We start from the raw sequence: 12608 nt of genomic DNA on the forward strand, positions 1-12608 counted from the left end.
GAGGGGCCTCCAAAGCCAGGCTTCTTTTGTGCAGCCTTCTCTACTGCATTGTCACTGATGAGCAGTAAATGGATAGCCAGGAGACATTTTGTTAGAGAGCTGAATAAGGGAAGGCTCAGGCACATAGCATGAAAACTATAAACTCCATTATTGCAACAAAGTTAGAGAACATGTATTGAAATTTGAAAACACCCTTTTTATCCACTGAAATTTTAAAAACTGTACTAATATTATGAAGTAAGAGTACAGAAAAAAATATGAGTATAAACCACTATATTTGCCCTGAGACAGATAAAAATATTCAATATTTAGCCTGCTTGAATTTCACTAAAACATAACCTACAAGTTACACAAAAAGTCAAAAGAAGCAAAGAGATCAGGGATTCTCCAAAAGAATTCAAGAGACTTCAAAAGTAAATTGTAAAAAGCTAAAAAATACTAAGAGCATTCTGTGAAATATGTAGGGACGCTCAAAGAGAGAAAAATCTATGATATGAATGTTTTCCCGACAGCCTGAGAAATGAACCCACCAGCCTTGGAGGTGTGCTATCACTAGAATACACACAGACAACTTCAAAAGCATCACAGCCATGGCTCACCTCATTTCCCTAATGTACTGTGACTCGTTCCAAACTTTAACCTGCAACAAAATATCATAAAAACAAATCATGAAATTCTTAAAAAATATAAAATGTAGCTCTACAGTAATTATTATACAGTGATCTCTACAGGGGTCGTACTAAGTCCTTTCTTATTTCATTTCTTCACATACTTTCACCCTAAATTTTTATTCTATGGTCAGTAATCATCTGAACAATATTATGTAATTAGGTGCACAATCATTCTCTCCCGTGAGAGATTCCAGAGTTTTAATTGCTTCACACATACTTAAGGAAAACGTGCCTGGTGATAGGTAAAATGAAAAGCATCAGTAACGGTGTACAGAGACCAATATTTTGAAAGCAAGAAATCAAAATATGAAAATCAATTTCAACAGTATATGCAAAACTATAATATGATGGACCTTAGATGTATTTGAAAACTTTGTATCGAACATCATAAACAAAAAAGCAAAATGGATAATGAATTTTATCACAATGGAGATTACACAAAAAGACCTGCAGGAAAATGGGAAATGAAAGGACTGTAACATAAATGAAAGAGGTCAGATGGTGAAAGCATGTTCCATCTTTACTCAAGAGTGGAGCTCAAGGAAGAAGCCCAGGAGGAAGGCAAGGGGGAGCGAGCACAGGACACCGTAGGATGGTGTTTGGGGTGAACTGGGGACACAAGATGCCGTGACACATTAGATCTTTGCTGTTTCTTCTTTTTTCTCTTATTTCCCAACCTGGATTTGAGGAGGGAGAGGGCCGGGTTCAAAGAAACCATACTACTTATCAATTATACAACATCCCAATGTGCACTATATGGTGTTTACCACAAAACTGGCTGAAAAATAAAGACACAGGGATTTTAACATTCCAGGATGTAGGAGAAAGGTTTATCATTGAAACATAAATCAAAAGAAAAGTGGAATGGAAGGTAGATGGGGGCAAGGGAAAGTTCCCCGAAAAAAGGACACCTACGGAGTTAATTGACCTAGAAAATACTACAGATCCCAATGTGTTTGCAACCAACAAGGACTTCATGAGGAAGCCAAAGCAAATAGAAGTGAAAAGCCCCTGTTACAGATGGGACTCTTACCACTGTTCTCTCAGGAAGCACTGGCAAGAGGGGGCAGGAAACTCACAGATACAAAGACCTGAAAACAAGTATATATGTCCTATATGACGTCAGATGTGATACAGCACTTTCTTTAGCTATCCTTTCTGCATCTTAAGTAATCTTGTAGAACAAGTGTTTTGCATTCAATCCAACACCGATTCCATGCCATATCAAACATATAAAACAAAGCCAAAAAGAACAATGATTAGGGCCAGGGATTTAGCTCACTGGTTCTGCCACCTGCCTTGCAAGCTCAAAAAAGTATGAGTACAAACACTCACACATTGGATCAATCAACTGTGAGGCGATTAAAAACATATACTTTACTTTTTAACTTCTTTCTTTTTTTTTTGTAACGAGGATTGAACTTAGTACCTTGTGCATGCGAGACAGCCCAAGGAGTCAATGTGCTAAATCCCCAGCCCCATATATTTTACGTTTTGAACACACTGCCAGTGACAAAAAAATGGGAGCACTTTTGAGGGTAGAGGGGACTGGACCAATGCAGGATAAGGAGCTGCACACAATTTCTCCATGACACTTGCTCAGCTGTTCCCCGGCCAAGTGGCTAAAGGGACACATCCCTGCAGGGTCTGAGAATGTGAGCACCTGACGTGGACTCCTTCTCCTACAGTCTCTGCATGAGGCTACATGCCGGACCTCAGTCACGATGAGAACGACGGTTTGAAGTTCTCACTCATTTTGTTCAGCTTTTCCAAGGAATGATTTTGGGGTATCATCATCGATCCAAGCATGTGCAGAGGTGCCTCAGCTGCCTGCCAGTCCAAGGGGACTGGACACACCCTCCACCTAGAGGACCCCGAAGGCCCTGGGAGACCCAAGGCAATGCTGATCACCCAGGAACACTGTCCATTCCAAGGAGTAAATCCCCATAGGCCATTTCCGGCCAGCGAGGACAGAGTCCTGGGGGTTCCACAGGTCTTCACAAGGACACCCACAGGCTGCGGCAGGAAATGCTTACCATCCTGCGCACTCCACAGGCCTGGAGCTCAACGGGAGGACACAGGCCTGCAGCCCTCCTAGGCTGCTCCAGGGGACAGGAACGGGAAACACTCAGCTGACAGCGTGGCTACCACAGTGACTGGCCCTGAGTGGTGTAGAAGGGAAAAGCCACATGTGAGGCAGGGGCGAGAGCCCATTTCTCCGGTTCCCACCCGCAGCCTGTGCCCTCACTATGTCATCTTCTGGGCCTCGTCAGATACCTGGGGATCCTCCATGTGCATGAGTGTGTTGCTTCCATGTGTGCACAGGATGACTGAGGTGTGTGCTTCACTGGGCGTGTGTCTGCCTCTCTCTGGCCAACATCTGCGGAGTGCTGCTCTTGGCCAGACTCATGTTGGGCCCCTCCCAGGCACAGCAGCACAGCAAGGGCCCTTTGCAACATAACTCCATCATCTGTGTGCACTGCAGTCCGGGCCCCATGTCCTCGGGCAACAGCGCCTCCAACAGAGGGACTGCACACTGACTGACAGTGGACCTGCATCCTCTGAACAAGGGACAGGGGACGGGGGGAGTGTACTTCCCACAGGGAGACTTCAAACCTGTTCCTCTAAGAGGAAAACCTAATGGAGAAGACCAGCAACGGCCACAAGCAGGAGAACCCCAAGCCACAAGTGTGGATACCATATTCATGAAATATTCATAAAGTATGACAGGTACCCGTGAACTGGCATCACCCCACAGTTGCTTGCTGTCTCTTCCTGAACACATTTGTGCAGCTGTTACCTGAACCCCATTAGCCCCTCCCCGTCACCCTCCTTACCTTCTAGCAATCTCCATAGCATCTTCAGATCATCCTCTTTTCAAAGCCTCCACAAGGAAATGGAAATGCTCACTCCCATGACCTGACCATCATACACTGTGTAAATATACTGGATTAGCACAGAGCATCACATAAATTTGTGATCACATCAATAAAATGCTAAAGAATTATTTACTCAAAGTCTAATTTTTCATTCTTATTATATAACACTATGGATTGATTGTTTTCATTTATTAACTTCATCACCTAAACCCACTAAACTCAGCTTTTTAATTCCGAGTGTTCATACAGATGTTTTGGGATTTTGAAACAGACCATCATATCACTGGCAAACACAGTTGTGTTCCCTCCAAACATCACTGAGGCTCATTTCTTCCTCTTGCTCTATTGCGTGGGGTGCACAATGCAGGGAGATATAAACGCAAAGGATGAGAGATGATATCACTGTTTGGCTTCTACTCTCAGAAAGCCCTTTTGTTTGAAAACATAAATGCATTAGGTTATACATTTTTCTTTTGTTTTCGTACCAGGCATCGAACTTGGGTCCTTGCACTTGTGCAGCGGGCACCGAAACCACTGACCTAAATCCCCGGCCCACTTGCACATTTTAACTGCTTATGATTCACAGCTTAAAGACTGTATGCCAATATACTTCCACTTTCTTTAAGAGCAGTCATTGTACAGAAAATTATGTAGATATTAAAACATACAGACAAATGTCCAAAGTAAGGACTCATAATAGACAAGATCACATTCCAATGCTCTTCCTGGTCATGCTGACCCTAAAGAATGTTTCTCCAGATGGACTCCCTAGCGTGCATGTCTGTGCAGGACATCTCTTTCCCCCAACAACTCATAACTCCTACTGTTCATCACATTTTCTTAACTGGGACCGGACTTTTTGAACCACCTTATTTGGTTCTAGAGAAATGAATATATAATACATACTTTCCTAAGTAAAAATAAAATGAACATCCAACATTACTGTTTGAAAAACTCGGTGGCACATTTGTCAAAAGAAAGAAATTTTACCTATTCCTAAGAAACCACAGACTTTTAAATGTACCAGGAAACAATAATCTACATAATTATTGTGAGGAAAATAAAAAAGGTTTTCTTACTGTTACATGTTTCTACAGTAATGATTCCATACATGAAGCTCCATTATCATTTCACTTGACTAATACAAACTAGTGTAATCTGTGACACTAACAATGAAATCTAAGCTTGTCTTTCACAAGACTCAAAACTTTCATTCACAAATGTTTATCACTTAAAGTCTTTATACCCTTCACAGTCTCTTAAAAATGAACAATTTTCCACTTCAAAACATATAAAAACAAATGTAAAAGTTCCATGAAGGAAACCATATCAATAGTGATTCATTATAACTTTCAAATCTGCCCAACATGATTTTATAATAATCTTAGTCAAAAGGTAAAACTTATTCAACAATAAGAATTCTTAGGATTACCCTAATATACTTGGAATTCACAAAACATACTTCATTATAATAGAAGATTGAAAAACATGTTTGAATTTCTACACTTGTCATCCCATGCAAAAGGTAGATGAAAGAGGGCCAGGATTTAGCTCAGTTGCACTGAGCCGGCCTCTCAAGCACAAAGTTCTGAGTTCGATCTCTGATAACAAAGAAACACACACAAAAAAAACAACTACAAAACTAGATACAATTATAAAAGGCAATGATTCAGAAATGAAGATGGACACATTCACCAAATAAAAATACAATATACCATACATCTTGCCCAAAACACCTCTGGAAGGACAAACATGAGGCCTGAAGATGGGGCCCAGGACACAGAGTGTATGAATGAACTTCCAGGGAAGCTGCCGTGGCTACTCACCTTTGCTTTCTGACACGGGGGTCTCACAGTAGGCCTCCTCCACCTCAAGGAAACAAGACAGAAAGAAATAGTCTCAGAAAATTCTCCATCATAAAATAATAAAAGCACAAAAAATGGTCCCAGTGTCCATATTTCACACAGACATGCAGAGTTCCATTCTTGAGCCCAACACTCATAAGGCTACTAACAAATGCTTGCAAATTCTTCATTCAGTCTCTTATTTCCTCCCACTTAACTCAAGGAACTATTTCCTACATACAAGAGTCTATCTGCAATTCTGTTCAAAGTGTACACAATGAAGCAAGGCTTGGGTCACTGAGCACGCACATTAAAGGTGCAACAGACAGAAACCAACGACCTGTTCTGAGAGAAGGAAAACACATTCTCCTCCTGCTGTTGCACTGTCATTAAAGCAGCACACCAACTAAAGCCAGGCGTGGAGACCCTTATTTGTCTTGTCAGGGGGCCACTCATCTGGACCTCAGATTGACATCTAAAATCAGTCCCTCAGCGTCCTCAGGGAATTGTTCTCCTCATCGATCCACACAAGCACCCTCCCGACAAAGAGGGGCCTCCAAAGCCAGGCTTCTTTTGTGCAGCCTTCTCTACTGCATTGGCACTGAAGAGCAGTAAATAAATAGCCAGGAGACATTTTGTTAGGGAGATGAATAAGGGAAGGCTCAGGCACATAGCATGAAAACTATAACCTCCAGTATTATAACAAAGTTAGAGAACATGTATTGAAATTTGAAAACACCCTTTTTATCCACTGAAATTTTAAAAACTGTACTAATATTATGAAGTAAGAGTACAGAAAAAAATATGAGTGTAAACCACTATATTTGCCCTGAGACAGATAAAAATATTCAATATTTGGCCTACTTGAATTTCACTAAAACATTACCTACAAGTTACACAAAAAGTCAAAAGAAGCAAAAAGATCAGGGATTCTCCAAAAGAATTCAAGAGACTTCAAAAGTAAATTGTAAAAAGCTAAAAAATACTAATGAGCATTCTGTGAATTATGTAGGGACGCTCACAGAGAGCAAAATCTATGATATGAATGTTTTCCCGACAGCCTGAGAAATGAACCCACCAGCCTTGGAGGTGTGCTATCACTAGAATACACACAGACAACTTCAAAAGCATCACAGCCATGGCTCACCTCATTTCCCTAATGTACTGTGACTCGTTCCAAACTTTAATCTGCAACAAAATATCATAAAAACAAATCATGAAATTCTTAAGAAAATACAAAATGCGATCCTATAGTACTTATTATACAGTGATCCCTACACGGGTCATAATAGGTCCTTTCTCATTTCATTTCTTCACTTGTTTCCACCTGGAACTGTTATTCTGCAGTCAATAATCATCTAAACCATGCTATGCACTTAATGGCAAAACCATTTTCTCCCATGAGAAATTCCACACTTTTAATTATTAATGAAGAAATAATGAAAAAAAAATGCCTGGATATACATAAAATGAAAGGCATCCAGTAGTTGTGTAGGGAGACCAATACTTTGAAAGTAAGAGATAAAAATTTCAACATCACTTTCAACAGTATTTGCAAAACTATAATATGCTGGACCTTAGATACATTTGACAACTTTGTACAAAACATCATAAACAAAAGAGTAAAATGGATGATGAATTTTATCACAATGGAGATTACACAAAAAGACCTGGAGCAGGATGGGACATGATAGGACTGTAACATAAATGAAAGAGGTCAGATGGAGAAAGCATGTTCCATCTTTACTCAAGAGTGGAGCTCAAGGAAGAAGCCCAGGAGGAAGGCAAGGGGGAGGGAGCACAGGACACCGTAGGATGGTGTTTGGGGTGAACTGGGGACACAAGATGCCATGACACATTAGATCTTTGCTGTTTCTTCTTTTTTCTCTTATTTCCCAACCTGGATTTGAGGAGGGAGACGGCCAGGTTCAAAGAAACCATACCGTTTATCAATTATACAACAACCCAATGTGCACTATATGGTGTTTACCACAAAACTGGTTGAAAAATAAAGACACAGGGAGTTTTAACATTCCAGGTTGTAGGAGAAAGGTTTATCATGCAAACATAAATCAAAAGAAAAGTGGAATGGAAGGTAGATGGGGGCAAGGAAAAGTTCCCTGAGAAAAGGACACCTACAGAGTTAATTCACCTAGAAAACACGACAGATCCCAATGTGTTTGCAACCAACAAGGACTTCATGAGGAAGCCAAAGCAAATAGAAGTGAAAACCCCCTGTTACAGATGGGACTCTTACCACTGTTCTCTCAGGAAGCACTGGCAAGAGTGGGCAGGAAACTCACAGATACAAAGACCTGAAAACAAGTATGTATGTCCTATATGAAGTCAGATGTGATATAGCACTTTCTTTAGCTATCCTTTCTGCATCTTAAGTAATCTTGAAGAACAAGTATTTTGCATTCAAACCGACACTGATCCCATGCCATATCAAACATATAAAACAAAGCAAAAAAGTAGAATGATTAAGGCCAGGGATTTAGCTCAGCGGTTCACCTGCCTTGCAAGCTCAAGAAAGTATGAGTAAAAACACTCACACACACTGGATCAATCAAGAGCGAGGTGATTAAATATATATGATTTACTTTTTACATTTTATTTTTCGTAACGAGGATTGAACTTAGTACCTTGTGCTTGCGAGGCAGCCCCAGGAGCCACTGAGCTAAATCCCGACCCCCATATAATTTACCTTTTCAACACACTGCCAGTGACAAAAAAATGTGAGCACCTTTGAGGGCAGGGGGGACTGGACCAATGCAGGATAAGGAGCTGCACACAATTTCTCCATGACACTTGCTCAGCTGTTCGCCGGCCACAGTGGCTAAAGTGACACATCCCTGCAGGGTCTGAGAATGTGAGCACAGGACATGGACTCCTTCTCCTACAGTCTCTGCATGAGGCTACATGCCGGACCTCAGTCACGATGAGAACGACGGTTTGAAGTTCTCACTCATTTTGTTCAGCTTTTCCAAGGAATGATTTTGGGGTATCATCATCGATCCAAGCATGTGCAGAGGTGCCTCAGCTGCCTGCCAGTCCAAGGGGACTGGACACGCCCTCCACCTAGAGGACCTGGAAGGGCCTGGGAGACCCAAGGCAATGCTGATCACCCAGGAACACTGTCCATTCCAAGGAGTAAATCCCCATGGGCCATTTCTGGCCAGCGGGGACAGAGTCCTGGGGGTTCCACAGGTCTTCACAAGGACACCCACAGGCTGCGGCAGGAAATGCTTACCATCCTGCGCACTCCACAGGCCTGGAGCTCATCGGGGGGACACAGGCTTGCAGCCCTCCTAAGCTGCTCCAGGACCCAGGAACCGGAAACACCCAGCTGACGGCGTGCCTACCACAGCGACTGGCCCTGAGTGATGGAGACGGGAAAAGCCACATGTGAGGCAGGGCCCAGCACCCATTTCTCTGGTCCTGACCCCCACCCTGCACCCACTCTGTAATCTTCTGTGTCTTGTCAGATACCATGGGATCCTCCATGTGCATGAGTGTGTTGCTTCCATGTGTGCACAGGATGACTGAGGTGTGTGCTTCACTGGGCGTGTGTCTGCCTCTCTCTGTCCAAGATCTGCGGAGTGCTGCTCTTGGCCAGACTCATGCTGGGCCCCTCCCAGGCACAGCAGCACAGCAAGGGCCCTTTGCAGCATAACTCCATCATCTGTGTGCACTGCAGTCGGGGCACCATGTCCTCGGGCAACAGCACGTCCCACAGGGGGACTGCACACTGACGGACAGTGGACCTGCATCCTCCGAACAAGGGACAGGGGACGGGGGGAGTGTACTTCCCACAGGGAGACTTCAAACCTGCTCCTCTAAGAGGAAAACCTAATGGAGAAGACCAGCAATGGCCACAAGCAGGAGAACCCCAAGCCACAAGTGCTGATACCATATTCATGAAATATTCATAAAATATGGCAGATACCCGTGAACTGGCATCACCCCACAGTTGCTTGCTGTCTCTTCCTGAACACATTTGTGCAGCTGTTACCTGAACCCCATTAGCCCCTCCCCGTCATCCTCCTTACCTTCTAGCAATCTCCATAGCATCTTCAGATCATCCTCTTTTCAAAGCCTCCACAAGGAAACGGAAATGCTCACTCCCATGACCTGACCATCATACACTGTGTAAATATACTGGATTAGCACAGAGCATCACATAAATTTGTGATCACATCAATAAAATGCTAAAGAATTATTTACTCAAAGTCTAATTTTTCATTCTTATTATATAACACTATGATTGATTGTTTTCATTTATTAACTTCATCACCTAAACCCACTAAACTCAGCTTTTTAATTCCGAGTGTTCATACAGATGATTTGGGATTTTGAAACAGACCATCATGTCACTGGCAAACACAGTTGTGTTCCCTCCAAACATCACTGAGGCTCATTTCTTCCTCTTGCTCTATTACGTGGGGTGCACAATGCAGGGAGATATAAACGCAAAGGATGAGAGATGATATCACTGTTTGGCTTCTACTCTCAGAAAGCCCTTTTGTTTGAAAACATAAATGCATTAGGTTATACATTTTTCTTTTGTTTTCGTACCAGGCATCGAACTTGGGTCCTTGCACTTGTGCAGCGGGCACCGAAACCACTGACCTAAATCCCCGGCCCACTTGCACATTTTAACTGCTTATGATTCACAGCTTAAAGACTGTATGCCAATATACTTCCACTTTCTTTAAGAGCAGTCATTGTACAGAAAATTATGTAGATATTAAAACATACAGACAAATGTCCAAAGTAAGGACTCATAATAGACAAGATCACATTCCAATGCTCTTCCTGGTCATGCTGACCCTAAAGAATGTTTCTCCAGATGGACTCTCTAGCGTGCATGTCTGTGCAGGACATCTCTTTCCCCCAACAACTCATAACTCCTACTGTTCATCACATTTTCTTAACTGGGACCAGATTTTTTGAACCACCTTATTTGGTTCTAGAGAAATGAATATATAATACATACTTGCCTAAGTAAAAATAAAATGAACACCCAAAATTGCTGTTTGAAAAACTCTGTGGCACATTTGTCAAAAGAAAGAAATTTTACCTATTCCTAAGAAACCACAGACTTTTAAATGTAGACAGGAAACAAAAATCTACATAATTATTGTGAGGAAAATAAAAAAGGTTTTCTTACTGTTACATGTTTCTACAGTAATGATTCCATACATGAAGCTCCATTATCATTTCACTTGACTAATACAAACTAGTGTAATCTGTGACACTAACAATGAAATCTAAGCTTGTCTTTCACAAGACTCAAAACTTTCATTCACAAATGTTTATCACTTAAAGTCTTTATACCCTTCACAGTCTCTTAAAAATGAACAATTTTCCACTTCAAAACATATAAAAACAAATGTAAAAGTTCCATGAAGGAAACCATATCAATAGTGATTCATTATAACCTTCAAATCTGCCCAACATGATTTTATAATAATCTTAGTCAAACGGTAAAAATCATTCAACAATAAGAATTCTTAGGATTACCCTAATATACTTGGAATTCACAAAACATACTTCATTATAATAGAAGATTGAAAAACATGTTTGAATTTCTACACTTGTCATCCCATGCAAAAGGTAGATGAAAGAGGGCCAGGATTTAGCTCAGTTGCACTGAGCCGGCCTCTCAAGCACAAAGATCTGAGTTCGATCCCTGATACCAAAAAAACACACACAAAAAAACAACTACAACATTAGATACAATTATAAAAGGCAATGATTCAGAAATGAAGATGGACACATTCACCAAATAAAAATACAATATACCATACATCTTGCCCAAAACACCTCTGGAAGGACAAACATGAGGCCTGAAGATGGGGCCCAGGACACAGAGTGTATGAATGAACTTCCAGGGAAGCTGCCGTGGCTACTCACCTTTGCTTTCTGACACGGGGGTCTCACAGTAGGCCTCCTCCACCTCAAGGAAACAAGACAGAAAGAAATAGTCTCAGAAAATTCTCCATCATAAAATAATAAAAGCACAAAAAATGGTCCCAGTGTCCATATTTCACACAGACATGCAGAGTTCCATTCTTGAGCCCAACACTCATAAGGCTGCTAACAAATGCTTGCAAATTCTTCATTCAGTCTCTTATTTCCTCCCACTTAACTCAAGGAACTATTTCCTACATACAAGAGTCTATCTGCAATTCTGTTCAAAGTGTACACAATGAAGCAAGGCTTGGGTCACTGAGCACGCACATTAAAGGTGCAACAGACAGAAACCAACGACCTGTTCTCAGAGAAGGAAAACACATTCTCCTCCTGCTATTGCACTGTCATTAAAGCAGCACACCAACTAAAGCCAGGCGTGGAGACCCTTATTTGATCTGTCAGGGGGCCACTCATCTGGACCTCAGATTGACATCTAAAATCAGTCCCTCAGCGTCCTCAGGGAATTGTTCTCCTCATCGATCCACACAAGCACCCTCCCGACAAAGAGGGGCCTCCAAAGCCAGGCTTCTTTTGTGCAGCCTTCTCTACTTCATTGGCACTGAACAGCAGTAAATAAATAGCCAGGAGATATTTTGTTAGAGAGCTGAATAAGGGAAGGCTCGGGCACATAGCATGAAAACTATAACCTTCATTATTATAACAAAGTTAGAGAACATGTATTGAAATTTGAAAACATCTTTTTATCCACTGAAATTTTAAAAACTGTACTAATATTTTAAAGTATGAGTGCAGAAGAAAATATGAGTATAAACCACTATAGTTGGCCTGAGTCAGATAAAAATATTCAATATTTAGCCTACTTGAATTTCACTAAAATATTATCTTCAAGTTACACAAAAAGTCAAAAGAAGCAAAGAGATCAGGGATTCTCCAAAAGAATTCAAGAGACTTCAAAAGTAAATTGTAAAAAGCTAAAAAATACTAATGAGCATTCTGTGAAATATGTAGGGACGCTCACAGAGAGAAAAATCTATGATATGAATGTTTTCCCGACAGCCTGAGAAATGAACCCACCAGCCTTGGAGGTGTGCTATCACTAGAATACACACAGACAACTTCAAAAGCATCACAGCCATGGCTCACCTCATTTCCCTAATGTACTGTGACTCGTTCCAAACTTTAACCTGCAACAAAATATCATAAAAACAAATCATGAAATTCTTAAAAAATATAAAATGTGGATCTACAGTAGTTATTATACAGTGATCTCTACT

The 12608-nt window shown here is 41.4% G+C and overlaps 1 protein-coding gene and 4 non-coding genes across 36 annotated transcripts in view; all 5 read right to left on the reverse strand.

Annotated features, from left to right (window-relative positions):
* The window catches only part of LOC101706409 (uncharacterized), a 156318-nt gene that overhangs the window by 72551 nt on the left and 71159 nt on the right, over positions 1 to 12608 (reverse strand). For 16 of the 32 annotated variants that reach the window (XM_087188241.1, XM_087188240.1, XM_087188239.1 and 13 more), the window contains exons 1-2: positions 8141 to 8640; positions 600 to 640 (exon numbers count right to left, since the gene is read on the reverse strand). In XM_087188241.1, coding sequence (XP_087044367.1) covers positions 600 to 640; positions 8141 to 8200 — 101 coding nt within the window. In that variant the 5' untranslated portion in view covers positions 8201 to 8640. The other 16 variants (XM_087188213.1, XM_087188228.1, XM_087188242.1 and 13 more) reach the window with 6 other exon arrangements.
* Positions 2382 to 2474, reverse strand: LOC147824832 (small nucleolar RNA SNORD116). Its single transcript, XR_015441855.1, has one exon. It is a non-coding gene; the product is annotated as a small nucleolar RNA SNORD116 (small nucleolar RNA).
* Positions 5853 to 5919, reverse strand: LOC147824833 (small nucleolar RNA SNORD109A). The gene has a single exon (XR_015441874.1). It is a non-coding gene; the product is annotated as a small nucleolar RNA SNORD109A (small nucleolar RNA).
* Positions 8322 to 8414, reverse strand: LOC147824834 (small nucleolar RNA SNORD116). The gene has a single exon (XR_015441856.1). It is a non-coding gene; the product is annotated as a small nucleolar RNA SNORD116 (small nucleolar RNA).
* Positions 11790 to 11856, reverse strand: LOC147824835 (small nucleolar RNA SNORD109A). The gene has a single exon (XR_015441875.1). It is a non-coding gene; the product is annotated as a small nucleolar RNA SNORD109A (small nucleolar RNA).

This window comes from Heterocephalus glaber, unplaced genomic scaffold (genome assembly GCF_053883595.1).
Source record: "Heterocephalus glaber isolate CG9 unplaced genomic scaffold, H.glaber_assembly_v1.0 deba00001531, whole genome shotgun sequence".
Classification (NCBI taxonomy): Eukaryota; Metazoa; Chordata; class Mammalia; order Rodentia; family Bathyergidae; genus Heterocephalus; species Heterocephalus glaber.